The sequence below is a fragment of the Calidris pugnax genome, unplaced genomic scaffold (assembly GCF_001431845.1).
Source record: "Calidris pugnax isolate Ruff unplaced genomic scaffold, ASM143184v1 scaffold39, whole genome shotgun sequence".
Lineage (NCBI taxonomy): Eukaryota > Metazoa > Chordata > Aves > Charadriiformes > Scolopacidae > Calidris > Calidris pugnax.
Window position 1 is genome coordinate 10,017,173 of NW_015090828.1, and position 23,785 is coordinate 10,040,957.

Below are 23,785 nucleotides of genomic sequence, written 5' to 3' on the forward strand. Positions count from 1 at the left end.
GGGCAACCTGGTCTAGTTGGGGGTGTCCCTGCTGACTGCGGGGGGGTCGGACTAGATGGCCTTTGGAGGTCCCTTCTGGCCTGGGCAATTCTATGATTCTATGATCATCTAGTACAACCATCAACCTATAAGTACAATGGGGACTTGGACACTTCATTACTCCATACCACTTATATTCCATAGTATTTTCTCTCGGTAAAATAACAGACCCATTGACAAGAAGTTACTCACTGAAATGACAACTGGCAGCTTGAGCATGCAGAGCACCCCCTGCTCTCCTCACATCTTGGACTGCTTATGCAGGACCACATTAATTCACAGGACCAGAAGGTCACTGCTTCACCACACAAACCTATCAACAAAGGCCACTTGCAGAAAACCTCGGGGTCAGTGGGACTGCAGAAAGTAATCCATAATTCAGTCCAAGCATTAACCCACCCAGCTAGTATGATTGCAGCAGGCTATGCCATTACCTGAAGCAGATTTCCAAGGAGCACTCCAGGCTACATCACTGCCTGGAGGAGTGCTCTGGGGTGAAGGTGGGATGCCCCAGTCCCGGTAGAGGACACACCCGAATCGTGACTAAGGGAGAAAGCAGCCCCAGCATTTCCCTACTAATTTATAATCTAGATTATCCTGTGAGTCAGAAGTACCAAACGGATGTCAAGTACAGAAATAAACCAGCCAGCAGGTAGCAGTCTTTAACTTCTGGTTTTAAAAATCAGACCTATTCTCTCTTTCACTTTTTACTGACAGCTTTCAAAACATTTGGGAAGAAGGTTATGGCTGGTTTGACTTTACCATAGCATTGTTTTACTCTTCCACTGTTCATTATGTATTAAAAAACTCATGATTGTCATGATGTACGGTGCTCAGAAGGAAAAACCACCCTAGCAGCAGTTTCATCTAGAAGCAAGTCCATGACAGCAACAGTCCTCAGGACAGATTTTCAGATGAGGAAGTATAAAATGCCCACTCTCCTGCTTTGCCTGTTGACGGGCAGCCCAAGCTCAATTTCCATCTGATTTCACTTTCCAAGAGCACCTGTAAGTGTCACTAAAGCAATTTTCTTCCCTTACAGTCTGCTTTCTGTCACTGACTGGCAGCATTTGTAAGCACTTAAAGGCACGAGAGGCTTCATGGGACCATTCAAGCAGCTCACCCATTCGGGATAATAATAGTCACAATGGGAAGTTAGTGACCAAGACTGACATTAGTCACCTTTGCTTGTCTCTAAAGTAGGTGTTTTCTGAGCATTCTTCCACCTATTTTCTGTGCTCACTTTAAGCACCAAGCACATTACATGGAAGAGTAAAAGAGAATCAGATTTCTTAAAGACAGGATGTTTTCTATTTTTAGCTGGCTGACAGAAAAAAGACTTGCATAGGACGACTCGTGCTCCATCAGACGCTACCTGATCCAAAGTACCAACTCAAGCTTTAGATCAACAAGAGAGTAACACACCATTCCAGCATCTCTGAACATCATCTTCTGTTTATTGCTGATACTGCTTCTTCACTGACACTGAAACCATGTAATTCATACGAAAACTACAGCCTTTTGCAGGACTTGACAAATACCTAAGTATCAGTTCAACATGCTTAACTCTAATGCCAGGATTATTTTTAATTCCCTCCTTCACGCACTTCATACTGTTGTTTTCTAAACACAAGTGTACATGGTATTTATTTAGCAACTGTCATTTAAGATATCAAAACAGTTTCACAATTTGTACATTAACCCCACTCTCAAAAAGTTACCATTTGGAGGCTGAGGTTCTTCACTAATGCCTGCAGAGAAAAGAGGAATTTTAATTTGACAAAAGCCCCTTTCATTCTTTGAGATATTATACAAGGGGGGATCAAAAAGCCTGATTTCCCAGGTCTCACCTGAAACACGAATCTCCTCCAAAATAGACGACAGGCAAAATCTTCTCGCCACCCGACAAAAAAAGCAACCTCTAACCAAATGCTCAGGACAAAGCTTTCCAGACCAGAAAAAACAGCATCCGCTCTCCTGCCTGTCCCCTGCCAAACCCCCACAGGTACCACAGCTGACGTGCTTCCCTGCAATCCACAGGGAATTTGAAGCCAGCGGAGATGAGCCCCACTCTGGCCAGCAGCATCACTGCTCAGCCGGGCACACGGAGCTGCCTGGACCGCTTTATTGCTAAGGTTCTCCTTGCCAAAGCAATCTCCTTTGTAGGTTTATGAACAGCTCTTAAGAGGTTTCCTTTGAAGGTAATATTCCACTATTAAATATGCAAGAAAGTTCATCTCACCTGCTGTTCAAGGGCTCAAACCAACAAGATCTACTGCAATAGCGCTTCAGGCAACATGGAAGGGATTAGGCTAATTTTGGGTTTGGAGCATGGAGATGGGACAGATAGCTTCAGGAGGTGCTTTCTAGCCCTGCCAATCCCGGGTTCAAACCTCTCAAGCAGAATACCACAACCACCACTTCTGAACCAGAATGATCCCCGTTATTTGGCACCACCAGCCGAGTTCAAGCCAGCACGGACACGCTGGAGGCTCTGCTGAAGACAGTGAACAGGAATGATCCCTGCTATTTGGCACCACCAGCCGAGTTCAAGCCAGCACGGACACGCTGGAGGCTCTGCTGAAGACAGGAGCATGGCTCCTGCGTGGCTCCACTGGTAGCTTTCTGCCTTGCTCCTGCATTCCTTAGACCTCCCTTCTTCTGCACATCGTCCCACTGCCGTAACGCTTGGGTTGAAAACACCAGGTGTGCCATACCTCTCAACATAACAAGACAGACAATAGCCAACAACATAACTGTCTGACAGGAAATTTAAAGATCAGGTAAGCAAAGACTGGAGACTTTATTATCTTCTGCTGTATTAGTTTCTTCACTTACTTTCTGGCTGTTTTTCGTTAGGTGTTATGGATCTCACGAAATCCTGCGGTGTCATAAAAACCTCTGATTCACCGTGCTCATTTATGACTTTCAAAGTAGCAAAGTATCTGAAGATTTTGTCTGGCGTGGAGTAGGCTCTGATCCTGTTCTCATATTCCATAACCTGGAAATGAAATTTAACCAGCATTAGATGTGCACGGCTCCTCTCCAATACCTACAGCAGCACCTTAGTCCTCTGAAGGTGTCACCACATGACAACAAAGTTCTGGGCAGCAACACAACACTTGAGAGAAATAATACTGAAAGGATTAAAATCCCTCCTATCCCCAGGCTTTGAACTACCAGGAGAATTGGGAGTATCAACTCCTGATGTCCCAGAATTGAGAAGAAACACAAAGTCTTTACTATTGACGAGTTTCGACTCTTCACGATGACAGAGAAAAAACAAATTAACAAAATCCATGAAGGTGCTTTTAAACACAACCATAAAAAAGTACTAGTATCGTATCAGTGGATCTAAAGCAGCTCAGCATTTTAACCACAGTGTTGAAGGGTCTGATTTATAATTAATAAACAAAGTAAAAGAAAAGGCTTGGAGAGCTGGGAGAGATCTTTACTTTAAAGCAGAGCGTTGGAAAAAAACCTACTTGGGAGCCGCAGCTGGCTGCTCAGCCACCCAACCTCATTTTTTCCTCTCATCTATCACATTGGCAAAATTCTGCAGAAACAGTCTTTGCTCAGTCCTTTTCTCCCCACCAATCTGCCTTGTTAACTCTGCCAGTAGCGATTATTTTGTACCCAGAGCTGTTTTCCCCAACACCCAGCTAGAATTAATCAAAGAGAATAGAAAGCTTTTATAAACAAAAATCACAACATAAGGCCACAAGGGAGGAAAAAGGCACAAAGACCTACACTTTATCATGTATTAGAGCAGAAAACTTTCCTTCTTAGTTCAGCTTTTTATTCCTGCATTATACACCGTGTCTAACAGTCCACAATGTACTGGAAACCTTCAGTACTTTTGGTCAAGAGCCACAGGAGGAAAAAAAACAACCAACCAACGATCTCCTGGAAGAGAACAGGCAAGATCAAGGATACTGCCAAGACATCTGTAGATCATTTATGGCTTTGGTCTCGTTTCAACCTTGTCCTTTAACTTGAACAACTCCTCCACCCTGATGTTTATCAGAAAGAAAACACCCTCTCTAATTTTTCATGCTTCTAGGATAAAACAAGCCAAAGGCTTTTAATCCCCCAACCCAAGGTTGGGTAAACTAGCCAAGGGAAAGCAGAGCCAGTCTCCTCTACACTTGTTCCAGCTCAGCTCTCAGGCAAATGAAACCAGGAGACAAGCAACATGTGGCAGAAGGTCCTTCTGATATGGCTCTGACATTATCTAAAGCATTCTCCCTATTCTTCTTCACATTACCATAGATTTTTCGTGATCAAGCCCATCAGGAAGGCAGAAATAACCTAGCATCACCCAATATAACCAGCCCCCCTCTTTCCTGTAGCCACCTGCATGGAAGAAAAGTTTTGCCACTACTCCTTTTGGTTACCAGCCTTTGCACCTTGAATCAAACTTCGTCCCGTTTTTATCGCTTCAGTCCACAAGGTCCTCCAAAGATAAGGACTGTTTTATTGTAGAGTTGCCCGTCGCCATCTCTCAGTCAAACCGCCGTGAAGGACAGCACGTGCTTTCCCTGGTGCCAAGCTGCACGTGTCTATCTACAGCCCCCAAAGTCATCTTTTGACTTAGGGCCCATTATCTCGTTCCTTGCTGTAGCATGACCTGATCTTTTTATGAGTAACACCCCACCCAACTTGATCAGCCAAAACCCACTTCTACCTCTGAGCAAAACAACTAAAACCAGCTACAGTGTCAAGCCCAGGACTGGAGCCAACACCACAGACCACAACCACCAGCTCCCTCCACCCGTGACACCTTTTCAACACAGCCCATTTTCTAGCTAAAACACTAGTCTGCCTCAGACCTTACATTACCCATGGTTTTCCAAGCCAGTGGAATAATTTCTTGCGTGGCTCTGTCAAATCCTTTCCTTCCACCCAGCGAGGTAAGTTGCGTGTCTTTAACTCAACAACTTCACTGCTGCCCCAGAGACAACTCATCTTTTGACTTAGGGCCCATTATCTCGTTCCTTGCTGTAGCATGACCTGATCTTTTTATGAGTAACACCCCACCCAACTTGATCAGCCAAAACCCACTTCTACCTCTGAGCAAAACAACTAAAACCAGCTACAGTGTCAAGCCCAGGACTGGAGCCAACACCACAGATCACAACCACCAGCTCCCTCCACCCGTGACACCTTTTCAACACAGCCCGTTTTCTAGCTAAAACACTAGTCTGCCTCAGAGTTCACATTACCCATGGTTTTCCAAGCCAGTGGAATAATTTCTTGCGTGGCTCTGTCAAATCCTTTCCTTCCACCCAGCGAGGTAAGTTGCGTGTCTTTAACTCAACAACTTCACTGCTGCCCCAGAGACAACAGTCTTGACATTTCTGCCAGCAAAACCATTTTGCATCCAATTCAACTTGGCATCTGCAATGCATGTTTCCTCCACATCTGTTTTAAGATCTTCCTAAGATGCTACTGAGGGGCCTGGTGCTGACAGGTACTTTTCATTTTTGTAGTGTGGGTCTTCATCATCTTGCCTGAGACTACTCCTTACCCGTCCAGCAACTTCACTGCCAACTTTTTTCTTACCCCAAGCTCCGAGTGATCCTCAAGGCCCCTGCTTAATTGATGTTAACAGTCTTGACATTTCTGCCAGCAAAACCATTTTGCATCCAATTCAACTTGGCATCTGCAATGCATGTTTCCTCCACATCTGTTTTAAGATCTTCCTAAGATGCTACTGAGGGGCCTGGTGCTGACAGGTACTTTTCATTTTTGTAGTGTGGGTCTTCATCATCTTGCCTGAGACTACTCCTTACCCGTCCAGCAACTTCACTGCCAACTTTTTTCTTACCCCAAGCTCCGAGTGATCCTCAAGGCCCCTGCTTAATTGATGTTAAGCAGTTTACACTGTGCTTCAACTTTGGGCACAGCAATATTCCATCACCCCTTTCAGATACACGCTGCAGCCCTTAAGACCACCATGATCATCACTTCCAACAGAAGGGAAGTGTCTATTTCCTGTGTGGCCCTTTCCTAGATCATTTGCCATCCTGTTTTCTATCCACGCGCACTGCAAAATGAACAGCTTCCTAGGATGACTGCCAGACACTCATCGAGGATGTAATTTTGAGTTATGCAGCTCTAGAGCAGGGAGGAAAAGCCCAAACCCAGGCGGCTGCCTTCCCTCAGGACAGTGGACACCAGCCAAAATCCCTCATCCTGCCCCTAGAGCCACACTTTCACGTCATCTGGGGTCTCCAGGAAGAAATTACATGAGCAAAAGAGAAGAGCTCTTTTTGGCATTTATTAACAGAGGAGGAAGTGAAGGAGAAAGATTAGCAAGTAATCCCTATTGCTCCACAAGAGAGCAGCTGCTGTTGAGACAGTCAGTGTTTATGCTAAGCCACAGGTTAGAAGGAAAAAAATTAAATCCTGTGCAGACATGAAAATAAAGCTCTAAATTAACATTTCCATTCACTTCCAGAGCATCACTGGGGCCTCCCTGATTGTGCAGCAGAACGGGAACTCTGGCAGTCCAGTTCCACCGCACACATCTTAGCAGGGTAAATTAATTAATTAGGATTCATTTTCTTTGGGCTTCCTACTATAATACACACTAAAATTAAGTCTTAGCATGGCTAACACTCCTAAGGCAGCACACCTGAAGGACTCAGCAAACACTGCAAGTGCATCTTGATAAAGCAGTCCTAATGCTAATGCAAACTCTAATCCTAATGCTACATGCAAACTCTTTTAGCAAATTAATTAACATGTCAGCCCACCCACACCATGACCTCATCGCTCACTACCCTTCAAACTATAAAAGCACATAAACAATCCTGTCCTTCCCTCCCTTATGTAGTCAGGACCTATACATTGCATAGGCTGCAAAACAATCCGTGCCCTGGAACCAGGCACACACGATCCCAGCCCCAGCAGATGCCAAGTGATTTATTTCAACTTCCTCTTCACTGAATCACTACCCAAAATAGCAAATGTCACGCCTAATTTATTATTTCACCACTAATCATCAACTTCATTAAAAGCAACGTTGGGATAACAAACAAGTGTTAAACACGTTCAATTAAGCTTAATTTTTTTTCTCAAAGAAAACACCACCGCACTATTTTTAATTAATTACGTGAAGAGTGGGAAAGTGTTTTTACTGTGGGTTTTGTTGTTTGTTTTTCAGAACCATCCAGAAGAATTCCCTAGGTGCTCCACAGCCGATTAGGGGAGCAGCACATCCTGGGTGCAGCCCTGGTGTTGAGTCAGGAGCCAGGGCACACCTTCCTCTGTTATCTGAGCTGGGCCCATTCAAACATACCTCCTGAGATGACTCATGATCAACTGCTGATCACGCACCAAGCCCATAATGGAGCCACTCAACCAAACAGAGCCCAGCACTTGGGAGACTACCAGTTACTCCTGCATTAAACAGAGCAAAACCAACATTGGCATTCAGGTCACAGAAGGGACATTTGGGCTTAAGGCTGGAGAGAAAAGGGTTTATGTTGGTGAAAGATGACAAAGTCTGTCTTAAACTGTTTTCTCCCCACTGAAATTGCTGCTCCTGAGTGGAGAAAGGAAGGCTGTGGACTGAGAAGGGATCCAGGCTACACGTCATCTCCTCTTGGGCACTCTCCACGCCTGGTTCATGTCTTATTTGGAAAGCTTGGCCACATTCCTCCCCTGCCTAGTATGGGAAGGAAAGAGGTAGTCAACGTAGGCACATCTCCTAACAACTGGAATAAAAGTCCTCGCTTGCAAACAAATGTTCTCTGGCTTCTCTATCCAAAAGCAACCAGCCACATAAGACAAAAATCCATCATTACGTTCGCTGTATCAACAAATGCTCTTTTTTAAAAATAAGAGGGTGGATGAAGGTGGATCATTTCTTTGCTCTTTGCAACCTGCCTCCATCTGCTGACGCTGGAATAAATAACTCGCTGTTCTTGAGTGGTACTGGCAAAAGCTGAAGTTTTGTTGAAGCTGTCAGACTACCTGACACCCCGTCGCCAAGAAAATTAGCAGAAGCCAAGAACCCACATTCCTGGACTATTCTGAATATCTCAACGTAGTACCTTACAACAAACTTCACTGAGCTGCCATGAGCATGTCACAACAGGGAAAGTTTGGAGTCCCAAATACCAAAAGGCACTTGAAATTTCAAAGTTGTGTAATCTACTCTAACCAAGAACAGAATATGATTCAGCAGCTTCAAAGAAAACAGCTCTTAATTTTTCATGAAAAGCTGTTAAGCCACTATATATGACCATCCACAATTTAACAGCTAATGAGATGCAGCCTCCAGGATACAGACTTAAAAATAATTATCAGAAGCAAATCATACAGAAAGGAGCTGTGAAGAGCGTATACTCCCATTCCCCTCTCTGGCACTGCAAAGATACTAAATCAGCAAACACAGCACAATAAAAATGACATCCAAACAGGTTTTAAAAAAATAAAATACTGCTGTCTGCCAATTCTCAGTTACAGGACTCTCTGTCAGACCAAACTGTACATCTTGTAACAACAGAGGTTACAGATAGCACCAAACTAGCTGACAGACAGTTCTGAGGAGCCTCAAGCTCTCAGGATTGCCCAACAGTGAAGGCAGGTCACAAGTTGACAGTGCAATTCATTACTCAAGCTTTCCTCCTCTGGAAAATGTGCCTGATATGAAAATTAAACAGCCATAAGCATCAAGAGAGACACGACTAACCGTGACTAGGGAGTGAGGCTGTATTTCAACAACTGTGTTTACATGGAATAACGAAAGGAAAAATTAAAGTACACCTTTCCCATGACCCTCCTTTCCACACTCATCCTCTACTTCTTCCTACAGTACACTGCCCATTTCCCTGTGAACACATACAAATGGATGGACTCACACAGAGACACTTGCTGGTTGCCCAAGATGGTTTCAAAGCTCTTGCACTGGTTCCCTACTTTGCATGCACCATCCTAACAGCCATTGAGGCAGGAACCTTGATTTCTCAGCGAGCCATTTCTCAGACATCCAACTGGGGATGGGAAAAGAGGTCTCCATTTCAGAGGATCAGTATACCATGCTTTCCAAATAAACGAGTTTCAACCTAAAGAAACTCAAGGTAACATGCCAAGAAAGTAGGCTCCCAAAACAGCAAGGTCCCTTAGGAAATAAAGACAAGTAGAGAGCAAACACCAGACTCAATACATGCGCTGTACCACAAGCAGAATAAGATGTTCTGCAAGTTTTCTCCCGTTACCCACTGCAGTGCAACAGCTGCAGGGGGAACAGGCCCAAGGTCAGTACCTTACGGTCCCTGAACCCGGAACGCTTCTTCTTCTTCCCTTCTGGCTGAGCCTCCTCATCGCCTGATGCAACGGCCTTTCGACCCTCACCACCACTGCTCTCCTCCTCCTCCTCCTGCTTCACCTTCTCGCTTGGCTCTGTCCTTGACTCATGTTTTACAGAGGACGAGTCTTCTGCGTAGGCCCTGCACAAGGGGAAAAGAAAACACCGGCTCAGGAAATGATTTGAGAGGGTTGCTAAGGCTATAAAGATGGCCCTGCAAAGCTGTCCCCGAACGAAACGCTTGTCACAGCTCAGCGTGGAGGATTGCAAAGCAAAAGCAAGGAAGTGATCAGTCTCCTTGGAATAGTGTGTGGTTTTCCCTGCTGGGATCAACTTTCCACCCTCCCACCCCAAGCCCCAAACTAATAATCAGAGTAAGTTTTCTCAGTCCCAGCACACCAGAACAAATGTGAATTCTCATACCCTCTCCAAAATATACGTGTAAGAAAGATTGCGAAAGGCATGCCATACGTCCTCTAGCTCAAAATTCCACCCCTGCTCCTCCCAAACAGATTTCTATAAAGTGATAGAAACATGCTTTACCATCAGCACTGCAGGATCCAGAAAGAATAGCCTCTTAATTTCAGCACAACTGATTTATTTTCTATCTCCAGCAGGTGACAGTCTGTTTTATTTCCCTCTTCTACCAATGACTCTTCTAAAATCCAGCACTACAGGATTTGCGACAACAAGAATTTCACTGAATTTTAGAGTTGGAAGGGACCATAGAGATCATCTAGTCCAACTCCCCTGCTGAAGCAGGATTGCCTAGAGCTTGTCAGAGCATGTTACTCAGGAGCATCCAGGTGGGGCTTGAAAATCTCCAAGGAAGGGGACTCCACACCCTCCCTGGGCAGCCTGTCCCAGGGCTCTGCCACCCTCACTGGGAAGAAGTTTCTCCTCATATTTGAGTGGAACCTCTTCTGTTCCAACTTGTGCCCGTTGCCCCTTGTCCTCTCACTGGGAACCACTGAAAAGAGTCCGGCTCCATCCTCCTTCAACCCACCCTTTAGACACTTGTCAGCATTGATAAGGTCTCCCCTCAGCCTTCTCTTCTCCAGACTAAAGAGTCCCAGCTCTCTCAGTCTCTCTTCATCAGGGAGATGCTCCAATCCCTGAATCATCTTTGTAGCCCTACGCTGGACTCTTTCCAGCAATTCCCTGTCCCTCTTGAACTGGGGAGCCCAGAACTGGACGCAGGATTCCAGTTGTGGCCTCCCCAGTGCAGAGCAGAGGGGGAGAATGACTTCCCTTGACCTGCTGGCCACACTCTTCCCTCTGCAGCCCAGGATCCCATTGGCCTTCCTGGCCACAAGAGCACACTGTTTACTCATTGTTGATCCTCAAACTGGAAATACAACTCTGGCAGAGCAAAGGACCCCTTTGCCCTTGCTGTTCAAATACAAAGCTTGCACCCCTTTGCCCTTGCTGTTCAAATACAAAGACCTTCAGCCATCCTCTTTGCAGACCAAGACTCAATACCCAAACCTGCTCTTGTCTGTCTGAGCAGAGAGCAGCTCACGGAACTGCAACTGGCAAGAGGGTGGTTAAATAAAAAGCAGGATAAATCCACGAGCCAAACAATACCACAGCTTTCCAACGCTTTACTCGTAAAGCGGTTTATAACCAGACAGAGCTCAGACCACATTAACATGAATGAAATTATAATCTCTAAGGATACATTTACATGTCACAAGCAACAAAGCCAACGGTTTGACAGTATTATTTCCTCTTTCTAAAGGAGTAAAACAGTTCAGGCAAATATCCTAGCCTGCCTGTAACTTAAGTGATTCCATCTTTCCTTTGCATTCCTGGTGATTTATTTGGGGCTAATGAGAAGGTAGAAGGCTCACACACTGTTAGGCGCCGCTCATTAGCCAGCAGATGTCAGGTGAAGGCTGGTACTTTGGTACTCCCTGAAACTATGAATGTGGTCATTTACAGCTGCGTGAGTTTATTCAAAAAAGGTTGCCTTGGGAGAAAAACAAAAACAAACCAAAGTTTTTTTGAAGTCTCCCAAGCTCCAAGCAAAAGGCTACGCATATTTCCTCCTACCAGTTTCCTGATAAACACAGATGTGGTAAGTAAAATTAACAGAAAGGAGTCTGTGCTTCTCTCCCCAGCAATTTTTGCAGTAATCTCAGCACATCATCTTCCTAGAAGAAGAAATGAGGGTAGGTGCTCCTTCAATTAGTTGAAATGCTACCAAAATAAAACTCACTCCTTACCAATAATTCACTGACAGTCACAGTACAGGACAGATGGGGAAGGGCTAAAGAACTCAAATCCTTCCACAGGACTGGTGGGAAGCAAAAACTTTATTTTTCTAGAATAAACTCCCCAAACGCATACTTAGGAGTAGAGTGAATCATGAAAAAAGCAAATTGTGTCATATTGTGTCAACTACTTCACCAAAGGACTGGAAGCACTTGAACAGCCACCAAGATCCCAACATTGTTTTGAAATGCAATAACCCACGGCACAACGGCTGGATTAAAGCAGTTCAGAGGTTTCCAGTCCATCCTGGGACAGAATACAGCTCCATTGCAAGGGTTTGATTTAATAAAATACACAAGCACTTGGTGAAAGGCAGTACTAACCATGCCATTTCATGCTAGAGTAACATACCAGTCCTTCCTTTCTGAAAAGGTCCTGAGCTTTATTTGGCAATATATTTTCATAAGTCTTATAGCAAAGCACCATCTTTAAGACTGAACGAAACTTCCAGCAACAGGATCCAAACCTGAGTCCTCCACAAGCATCTTAAGGAAATTATTTCCCCAGGAGAGCCAGGAAGATGATCTGTCTCCTGGAGCATGAAGTCCACCCTGGCACCTCTCCTGAAGACTTTCCTGGAAGTTTAATCAGCACTGGCACATCCTTGTGGAGTTGTGGTTTTGGATGATACGCAGTTTGTTAGAATAAGCTGTTGCCAGCTGAGGCTACACCAGCAGCACTGACAAGGAAAGCCTTTGTGTAGGCAGAACACCAGTCTTTAGCAGCTCTGAGAGAACCTCTTGGGAAAAGGTCCTACAGAAAAGCAGTAGAAAATTGATTGCTTATCTACACAACTAAGCTAGGCTGTATGAAACATGTCAGAGAATAGCTGTATCAGTAAAGATTTGTTCCTGCAATGCCTGACTGACAGCTAGCAAACCAGGGAAGGGACAGATGAAATTCAAAATCAAACATTTTCAGCAAATCCCACACGTTCCTTCAATCCATCATGCTGTCAAGCCAGTTGGCTAGAGCGATACAGACGTAGGCTGTTTGAATACAGTCGGCTTTTTTTCCCCCTCTCTAGTTTATTCAGGTAATTAACTCTGCTCCACATTTAGATCACCTTCCCAGCATACAAGCAAAATGAGCTATTAGAATAAAACTCGAGTTTGTAGTCTCCTTCTCAAACAAGGTATTGAACAGTACCTGGTATTCCTCACCTCCAGGCCACAGTCCAAACTGCTCACTGAATTAACCATTGAAGGATCTGCTCTCTACGTACACCTACTACTCTGTGTATTTTACATCCTACACAACCATCCTCTGTTCAAATCCTTGGCTTCCAACAGCTGCAACTTCCATACTGCACCCACATTAAGGAGTCTTTCAATGCAGATGTCAGAGTGTGGCTGGAAAAACCCCATAGCTCCAGAAATATCCACCCTGCTGGACTGCCATCTGCAAGTGAAGATTCTCCACTTTTTTTTTTTTTTTTGATGAGACTGACTTTCCAACAGCATACCTTCTGCACAAAAGGGAAATGAAAATACAAAGACTCCCTTCACTGTGTGCCAAGACAAGCTCCCAGCCTCTCTCTCCATGGAATGTGCATGCTGCCATGTTTCAATCCTCCCAGTTTCTTGATGAGACTGACTTTCCAACAGCATACCTTCTGCACAAAAGGGAAATGAAAATACAAAGACTCCCTTCACTGTGTGCCAAGACAAGCTCCCAGCCTCTCTCTCCATGGAATGTGCATGCTGCCATGTTTCAATCCTCCCAGTTTCTTGAGGGTTTGTTTCCCCCCTTCCCATCCTCCCAACAAATTCAATTTGAGGAAAATCCATACTTCCCACCTAATTTGTAATCTCTTCTTTTAATCCTCAGAGAAAGTCAAGCCTAAGATTAGGTTTGTCATCCCCAAAGAAAAACAGCTAGCCACCATAGAGGACTACTCCATGCTAAATTCCCACCTCACAAAAGTTTCTTGGAGAAAGCCAAACGCATGCAACCATAGGACATACATCCACAAAGGATCCCGGGACTCACACCAGGCATTGGCAGGAAGAGTCCACAGTCACAGGTTTTCCAATTAAAGAAATCACAATGCCTCCCTTAAAAGAATTTTTCTTCTTCTTTGAGAGACAGAAGCAGAAAGAGACTCTCATATCGAAATGCAAAAGCAAGCTTGGACACAACATTCATAAAAGTAGGCAACCTCCAGGGACAGGGAGTACTTCATGTGAGGAGCTCTGTCTCAGCCTCAGCTCAACCATGTTCAGCAACTAAATTAGTTAGCTGAAACATTAATAAGATATTAACCAGAAAGAAGATCCACAGCCCAAATTTTCAGGATGTCACCCCACTCGCAGGACTTTTCACAACTTTGCTTCCTTCTCCATCTTTCGCAGTACTTGACACTGACGTAAATTAGCACAACAAATTCGTGGCAAGAACTGCAATGAACAGACCAAAATTGGGACAGATTCCAGAGATGGAACATGAACAATGAGACTGAGCTCTGGATAGCAGCCATGGCATAAAACAGGTCAAAGAACATAGGAAGACAGGAGCATAGTCTGTGGGACGTGCATGTCCTTCCACCCACCCCAGCCAGCAGCAGGAACATCCCCATAGAAGCACCTTCAGCTACTGAAGGTGCACTCCAAAGAAGAGATGGACCAACTGGAGAAGATACGACAGGGAACAGCAGGAGTGGTTCAGGGTAGGAAAAATTGACCTAAGTCAGTCAGATTGCTATAAGAAAGATGGAAAAGAAGAAGATGAGATAACTGTAACGCATGTAAAACAGCTCTTGAAGGACTACTCTCTTGGTCCAGCAAGGACAGGACAAGAGGGGGGACACGTGCTTAAGGACATCATAAGGGAAGAGACTTATAAACCAGGGAAAGGAGGAGAAGCCTGTGCATACATATGTACACATACACAGAAAGCGTTTAATGTTAAGGACAGGGGAACACTGGAATCAGCTGCTGGGGAGGATTTATTCCATCACTTGCTGTCTCCATCACCAGCAAATTGCTAAAAATAGGCAAGACAGCTGCCTGTCAGGACTAGCTTGGAGGCACCCAGCCCTGCTTTGGCAGCAGACTCGCTGATTTCTCACGCTCCCTCCCACTCTCCTCTGCCTCAGCCCAGTTTAGGCACTGGCACGTGGGCGCAGACAGATAGGCCTGAGCGTGAGGACCTCTACTTCAAGCCCCTTTGCTTCACAAAGACCACCAACCCCAATGACACAGGCTGGAAGCATCCTACTGATGCCAGCAGTGTGCCCAGGTGGCCACGAAGGCCAACAGCATCCTAGTCTGTATCAGGAACAGCGTGGGGAGTAGGACTCAGGAGGTGATGGTCCCCCTGTCCTGGGCACTGGTGAGGCCTCACCTCGAGTACTGTGTCCAGTTTTGGGCCCCCTACCATAAAAAAGACATTGAGGTGCTGGAGCGGGTCCAGAGAAGGGCAACAAAGCTGGTGAGGGGTCTGGAGAACAAGTCTCCTGAGGAGAGGCTGAGGGAGCTGGGGGTGTTCAGCCTGGAGAGGAGGAGGCTGATGGGAGACCTTCTGGCTCTCTCCAACTCCCTGAAAGGAGGGTGTAGCCAGGGGGGGTCGGTCTCTTCTCCCAAGTCCCAGGCGACAGGACAAGAGGAAATGGCCTCAAGTTGCACCAGGGGAGGTTCAGGCTGGATATTAGGAAACATTTTTTCACTGAAAGGGTTCTCAGCCATTGGTTGAGTGGTTGAGGCCCCATCCCTGGAGGTGTTCAAAAGACGGGTTGATGTAGTGCTGGGAGGTATGGTTTAGTGATGGTGTTGCTTTTTGTTTGTTGTGTGGGTGTCTATTTTTGTCAAAATTAGGTTGACAGTTGGACAAGATGATCTTTAAGGTCCCTTCCAATCTAGAAGATTCTGTGATTCTGTGACATTACCCTAATATCCTGGTAAACTATAAATCTGTTTATTTCTTCATCCAGCACACGCTGCTTATATTTCCAAACAGACCTCACCCCAAGCAGGGTACGGGACCATACCCCAAGCTGCAGCCCTGACAGATGCACGCAACTGTGATTTGGGTAACATCTGCCATGCACAGTGCCCCAACCCTGGGCTCCTCACCTCCCAAACGTGCTGCTCACCTGACCTTCTCTCAATCCAAACTGTACTTTGAAGGCTGACAGGCTTGATAGCTTCTTTTCCCCTCCCCAAGAAAACAGCAGTTCCTTTCAGTCACAGCTGCAGCTCCCCTTGTATTTGCTCGTGGGCATGCAAGGAGGTTAAATGAATAAAAGAGCGAGGCTGGCAGAGGTAGCAAGAAGTACAAGGTAGGACGATAAGATGAACCCAGTAAGACCACCAGTTCTCTATCCCTTGTGCTCCTTAAAAGACATCATCACCCTTCACCACTGTCACTCACCCACATTTGTTTTCTAGAAAAAAAATCCCTTAGGTTGGGAGAATAAGGGAGGCAAAGCAGTGCCTCTGAGGCTACAAACTTTTTATTGTACCCTCAATAAACAGAAATTCTCTTTTACCCCCCTTTTTAATTATTATTATTTTAAAATACTTGCAGGTTTGTATGAACCTTGATCAGTGTGACATTATGAGCCAGATCAATGGATACAAGTAAGTCTTGACTTAGAATGTTGATTACCAGCTGCTGAACATTGCTTTTTTGGGTACTCAAAGCTTATACCCAAGGATGAGAAGGATGCTATAACCACTCAAAACTACATGTGAAAAAACTCACAACTTTACCTGAGAAGAAAGCAAACCCTTTAGAAATAAGGAAACAGAAAAGATGGGAAGAGAAAGTTAAATGTACTCCATGTAAATTGAAAGCTAGATATTGAAGAAAATTGATAAGGGACACAGAAGCACCCAAGGAGGAGTAAATGACCAAGAGAACCCGATGTTTTTATTGTCCGAGTTATCAAAAACAACAAGGAGCATGTAATAAATTGAGATTACTGTTTACTGTGTTATTGGAAGTGACAGAACTATGTCTTTCCAAGCGAACACTTTATAATGCTTTATCTCCAATATAGTCTGGTCTTCTCAAGAGAGCGCACACACAGACTCTCTCCACTCGAATGGCAGCAAAGGTCTACACAACACAGTAACACTACAGCTAGGCATTTTCTACTCAGCTCTCTATAGAGCTTTCTGTAGGAGTCTGAGGTATAGTTTTAATAAGAATTGGCTTCAAGTCCCTGCCCAAGTGCTGTTGATATTCAGTTGTCTTAACTCATAGCTATTAATATTTAAAAAGAGTAAAACAGGGCAATTGGTGTTATCACAGACCTGCTATTTAGACAAAGACTGACGTTGGATGGAGGAGACAAGATGAATGAGGCTTTCTAATTAAAGAAGGGTAAAGAACAATTTCATGACAGTCAACAAGGGGCTATGGAAAAGAAGTCTTACGCTAAATAAGTTATTTCTTTATGAGATTACCAGTGTTGTTGATAATTGCAATAGCATTCACTTAATAAATACAAGCTCTCACATTGTATTACTCCATTTGCCACTAAGTGATACTGTGATTAGTAAGCCAGAGAGACACAAAAAATCAAACACGAAACATTCAATGGATTCAAAACAGGCTAACAACACGCTCCAAAATATGAGCATTTGATCATCAACGAGTGGCTGAGCTTCTCCCAAGCCCTTCCAAGGGTAAGTTCCTGGCCCTACGCCACCTCTTCTATTAATGAGCTGGAGGATAAAGTCCCTGGGTCCTCTGCCATCTATCAGTAAAGACTCAGAGAGCACTAGAAATTACGGCCTCGCTTGCTGGATAAACTGAGCACAAGCAAGTACACAACACCCAACAAGAGAGCAGAAGAGCGAGGGGACCATCTAGGCCCAGCACAGATGTCTGTACGTGACTAGTGTCACCCATACTAGAGGTTAATGCCTGTGAAAGCCACTTTGTGCTTCAGCGGATTGTCAGTTGATCGTAACTCCTGGTGAGTCATCGCAGTCTTAAGGACAAATGCAAACCTTTTAGGTACAAATACAGAAATCTGAAATCAAGTCTAAATATTAAATAATGCTCCCGTTTGGCACCAATGCAGCCCTCCTAGGCTACCGTTCCAGGCTCTTCAGTATTTTAGCCTTTTTTTCTCTAAATCCTACCCGATCAAAAGCTACAAATTAAATATTTAGTAGGGTAAGTTTTTCAGAAACAGAGAGCTTACTCTTCCCAGGCTGAGATAAAGGAGCAAATTGATCATAGCCTGCGTTCTTGGTAGAGGAGCAAGCTGGAAAGCTCTGTAACCTAATCACAAAACCAAGAAATGGCTGAAAGTAGGCACCTGCGTACACTGAAGCCAAAAATAACACCACAGTGCAGATAATTAACAATTTCCCTGATGGACAGATTCTCTTCTTCTAATGGTTTCTGAAAAATCATGATTGAGTGGGCTTTTCCCACTGAATTTGTGGGGAAGGCAAGCAGTAATTCTGGGAAGTTGTCTGCATTATATCTACTTGCCCATTCAGCAATCAAGGAGTTAATTTGCACTGAAGCATTATTCACTTACCAGGCATGTTATAAACATCAAGTGTGTGTATATGTGATGTTATACCCATCAACTGTAAGCTGAAGAGAAACTGATGTGAATTGTGACTTTCAGTATTTATTTTCTCCCAAGTTCCTTGAAAACATTTAGTTTCTCTCTAAGGAGAGATAAATCAGGTCTCTACACTAACCTAAAACGTGAATATGTGTTCATTACTCTAAAACACACTATTTTCCACCTAGTTTAACTGGCATCTACAATTAAGCATCATGAAGAACTTTTAAGACAGAGCAGCCCCAGCACCCAGTTACCTGGCAGGGAAGGAACATGAATTCTCATCACACCAGTGCCTGTTCCCTTTCCCAGACCATCCACAATAATGCAACAAGCCATTAAGTGACCATGTGCTACAACATTAATCACTGCAGCATCTGGTTTTGTTGAGCAAACTACAGGCTCAGTCCTGCAAGGCAAGAAGAAAAGGCTGAGCCTATTCACATGCATAGAGCAAAGCAGGTGTTTCCACACCAGAGCCTTTTATAGGCTCCAAAACAAGAAGTGTTTGTCTACCTGCCCATGCTCCTTGATCCATCTTCATTACCATTAAGGACACAGGAACAAAAGAGAGCAAATGAAGAGTTATGATAAGTGGCGTTCCGGAGGACTGAAGTTATATACAGTAATTCTCTAGAAATAGAGAGGAGCTCGAGCAGGTCAGCAGAGAAGAAGAAAGCAAGAGTGCTCCAAGTGTCTGACCACCAGCTCTCACAGCTGGAAGGTGCAAGATGGAGTTGTTAAAATACAGGGGACAATCTTACTGCTTTGGGTACACAAAGGAGCGTGAAACCTTTAATTGACCTATGGGAAGTGGTATGTGGGCTACAAAATTCCTTGTAGGGGAAATGAGATCCCTTCAGATTTCTTAACTCCCATGAAACCTGGTCTTTAGCTAAAAGCAGACATCGGGGGAAGATCATGGGAGGTCAGCCACAGACAGGGCTAACACATCCTGGCTTCCAGGCCATGTTGCTATTCACAGCTGGAAGACCAGGGAAAGCCATTCCTGTCACCCCTTTTTTTGCTCCCCACGCACTTACACAGCTGTATGCTTCTGAGAATTTGTCCTTACGCTCTTGGGACTAAAGTCCCAACGAATTCAGCTGCTAGTCGAGGAGGGAGCAACTCCTCACTATGTCTATATTAACGCCAATTAAAAGCTGCTCTGCTCTAACATAAACTCTAGGGTATTTGGCAGACTGAGAACAGATGGGCTGCGTCACGTTAAACGAAGCCTCCTCAACCTCACAGGCCTTTTGTTCTCTTCAGCTGGCTCCATGAGCAGCAGTAACACACCATCCTATATGTGGTCTAGACACCAAAAAAAAGGAACATATAGCTTCCACCAGTAAGTCTCAGCAACAGCTAACTGTGGGAGACAGCTGAAGCTGTAGAAGTTTGCCAAAGTGAAAAACAATAACACACACACACACACACACAAAAGGCCAAGTTTGCCAAAGTAAAAAACAATAACATCCCCCCACAAATTTAGGCTAAATTCTGTTTTAAAGCCTTGATGAACATTATGCCTATCCCTAGTTTTTTTTCCTTGCTTCCTCCCCACAGATCCAACCTTTAGTTTTAAAGCCTTAATTAATGAACATTATGCCTATCCCTAGTTTTTTCCCTTGCTTCCTCCCCACAGATCCAACCTTTAGCACAGCCCAGAAGGCAGCTGGGCCATCAGGCAGCAGTGGGACACTGAACATCTCAAGAAAGTGATGTTCAGCTGTGACAAGACTAGACAGTAAATGGGTGACACTCATTGACACTTGACTTCCAAATCAGGAGCTAATCAAAACTAAGTGATATTTACAATTTCTGTGCTTCCTCTATTGAGCCAAGAAATTATTCCCCCTACTCCACTCCCAGGTGACTTCTTGGAGAGATGCTGCTTTCCAGATAGCTACTGGAGGGCAGCCAACACGCTCTTGGGGATGCGGGGCAAGGTGAGCAGGTATTTTTAGTTATTGGGTGCAACAGGGAGGCAGCCGGGGTGAACTTGGCCACTAGAGGGCACCCAGACTTTTTTTGTAAAAAAACCCAAACAAACACAAAACACTAAAAAGGTTCCATTTCCAGTGACATTAAAGACTCGGGGTTCAAAAGACGTTTATCCTGTTAAGAGACACAAAGTCGCAGCAAACCATGACAATTCAGGAAGCGGTTTCTTGCGTTGCCACCCGGCTTCTCTGCACAAACCCCAGCGCTGATTTGCTACGCAACATTTCAGTAAGATATTACGAGCTGATCAAACTCCAGGGCTCTGCAGGTTTAGGGCAATACCTGTGCTTAAAGCTCTGCAGTTCAGCTCAGGTCATACCCACCTCCTGCCCCCCTCCCAGGGCAGTTAAGATGCTTTCCTAATTGACTCCAGTTTTGACTTTGGCTCCTTCCCCGGCATCAGATTCTTTCCTTGCCCTGATGCTCATGGGTAAAAATAATACGAAGCCAAAAGCCACCTGGAAGGACACAGTGCTCTTTCTAGACACCACTCATAGATCAACGTGTCTCCAAGCCCTAGGAGAAAACCCTCAGCACAGCAGTGCTAAGGATAGTCTCTTAGGTCTGTCACCTCTAAGAAAGAATTAAAATAACGGAGCAGAGCTCTCAAAATAAAAATAACCTAGCATGGATAATACCTACTTTTTTTTCTGTCTTTTTTTCTCCTACATCAGGTTAAGTAGTACCTGACACATCTATAGCTATAAAACAGGTTTCTCCCCTCTTGACTATGATTTATGTGGTTTCCTTTGTTTTATTAGAACAAAGAGTTTTAAACTCTCGGTTTCAGCTGGCAGAAGCCGTTTCCAGCAATTCTGCCATTAAAATTGTATTCTAACCAAATTGTTCTAAAGCCCCTAAGACACTGATGCAGAAAAGCAATGCATTCTTAAACAGAGATAGCCAAGGGCTGATCTAGACTTCAAAATTAATTCCAGAAGCACTAATGGAGAAAAGCCAAAGCAGTGAAGGTCAGCACAGCAAAGAAGATGAAGGGTCTTTCCTACAGAGGATCTTCTAGTAAAGTAATTTGGCATTTGATACAGAATGGCCCAAGGAGAAAAGGGTGGAGGGAGAGAGGAAGAAATGGTAAAGATGGAATGGTATCTGCAGAAGTGGCAGCCAGCACGTAAACAGCTCAGCTTGCTAGTGAGAAGGGGAGCCTGAAGAAGAGGAGCTTGTACCAGAATAAGAATATATGGCTGGGGCTTAATTGCTTGGACTTCTGCACAGGATGGGGCAAAAGGCAGAAGAGCACAGAATAAGGCCAAGGGGATGCAGCTAAATACAACTGTTAGACACACACACCCCAGCAGCAAAGGATCTTGCAGTTAAGCATCTTCCAGAGCAACGCAGATGTCTTGCCTTCATTCTCCCCGCTAATATATTTGCGGAAGGATAAGAAATTAAGCATAACTAAATACTTCCAGTCAGTCAGGGAAAGCACTGGTAAGACTCTGCTCACAGAAATCCTTCTGTGCTCCCCAAAGGTACATTCACTCGCTTATTTCATTCAATACCAGGTTGATTGAGTGACAAGCTTCAGCACTGAAATGCCAATTTAAGTGCTTTCAGATGCCCACTGATTCAGCCAGGAAGGTTTGTGACATAAACAATGTAGCTATGGCCATTTCATAATACTCCAACTACAAATACAGATACAATTTTTAGCTGAGTATCAGTAACAGAGTATTTTTTACAAACATTAGGCTTACCACAAACTGTGAGGTTCAGTATTTCTTATATATTAATGTCTCGTTTAGATTAGGCAATGATTGCACCAAGATTTATTTCAATTCATTCATTCAGTTCATTATACCAATGCCCAGATACTTAATTGCTTCTGTTGCCAGTTGGAAATCCTCAGAGTTTAAGTTATTGCTTAACAAGGGTAAACTTCATTAGTCTTATAAATTCAGTTATTTGCATTGCTGAAGTATTCTTCACCACGACAGAGCAGAGCAGCAGGAGCTACTCCTGCTGTATGAGTATTTAGATGAGAGATATATTCCACCAAAAGCAGGCAGCAGGAGCTCCTGAAGGACAAAGGCAACAAGACCAACACTCACCTGCAAGAAACAGCTATGCAGAAGGCTACACACAGATGCAGATCAAACATAAAGATCCCATTAACCTGTCTTCTATCTAAGGAAGACATGAAATAAGTCTTTCCTATCTCACATCATACAACCACCAACCATTGGGGGTTTTATATACATCTTGTCAACCCTTGACTTCTCCTCTACCTTTGCGTGGGCTTCCTTGCCCCAGCACTGGCTTCTGATGGTCCTCAAAGTGTATCTTACAGAATCAATCTGCAAGACACTGGTTTCAGGCTGCGCATTACAGTCAGAAATCACCTGAGAAGTCCTGGCTGTCTTCATGCTAAGTAACAGAAAGAGTAAATTCACATACAGGCACCACCATATTAATCCCTTTTTGCAAGGTTCCTCATCATCAGAAGTACAAGAAATCTCTTTTGAAATAGAAAGGTTGGGGTTTTTTAAAGTACTGATAGAGAGATGTGGTGCTGCTTCCCATGTGCCAGTCAAGAAGAGCTGGGGCATCTACACAAGGCTCTATGCAGATGACAAAAAGCAACGCAAGTCAAATGCTCTTTTCCTTTTATAATCGTTCTTTCTCTAGCACTGCATCAACTCTTAGTTACCTAGCCCAAGAAGCACAAGATTTTTTCAATTGCTTCTTGATTCAGTCTGTTACATCTTTAATGCCTCAACTGTAGAGAGAAATAACCTAGCATGGATAATACCTACTTTTTTTTCTGTCTTTTTTTCTCCTACATCAGGTTAAGTAGTACCTGACACATCTATAGCTATAAAACAGGTTTCTCCCCTCTTGACTATGATTTATGTGGTTTCCTTTGTTTTATTAGAACAAAGAGTTTTAAACTCTCGGTTTCAGCCGGCAGAAGCCGTTTCCAGCAATTCTGCCATTAAAATTGTATTCTAACCAAATTGTTCTAAAGCCCCTAAGACACTGATGCAAAAAAGCAATGCATTCTTAAACAGAGATAGCCAAGGGCTGATCTAGACTTCAAAATTAATTCCAGAAGCACTAATGGAGAAAAGCCAAAGCGGTGAAGGTCAGCACAGCAAAGAAGATGAAGGGTCTTTCCTACAGAGGATCTTCTAGTAAAGTAATTTGGCATTTGATACAGAATGGCCCAAGGAGAAAAGGGTGGAGGGAGAGAGGAAGAAATGGTAAAGATGGAATGGTATCTGCAGAAGTGGCAGCCAGCACGTAAACAGCTCAGCTTGCTAGTGAGAAGGGGAGCCTGAAGAAGAGGAGCTTGTACCAGAATAAGAATATATGGCTGGGGCTTAATTGCTTGGACTTCTGCACAGGATGGGGCAAAAGGCAGAAGAGCACAGAATAAGGCCAAGGGGATGCAGCTAAATACAACTGTTAGACACACACACCCCAGCAGCAAAGGATCTTGCAGTTAAGCATCTTCCAGAGCAACGCAGATGTCTTGCCTTCATTCTCCCCGCTAATATATTTGCGGAAGGATAAGAAATTAAGCATAACTAAATACTTCCAGTCAGTCAGGGAAAGCACTGGTAAGACTCTGCTCACAGAAATCCTTC

The 23,785-nt window shown here is 44.3% G+C and overlaps 1 protein-coding gene across 4 annotated transcripts in view; it reads right to left on the reverse strand.

The window, feature by feature from the left end:
• The window catches only part of MICU1 (mitochondrial calcium uptake 1), a 125,129-nt gene that overhangs the window by 84,438 nt on the left and 16,906 nt on the right, over window positions 1-23,785 (reverse strand). For all 4 annotated transcript variants that reach the window (XM_014940505.1, XM_014940501.1, XM_014940503.1 and 1 more), the window contains exons 3-4: window positions 9,317-9,500; window positions 2,878-3,040 (exon numbers count right to left, since the gene is read on the reverse strand). In XM_014940505.1, coding sequence (XP_014795991.1) covers window positions 2,878-3,040; window positions 9,317-9,500 — 347 coding nt within the window. The remainder of the gene's footprint in view (window positions 1-2,877; window positions 3,041-9,316; window positions 9,501-23,785) is intronic.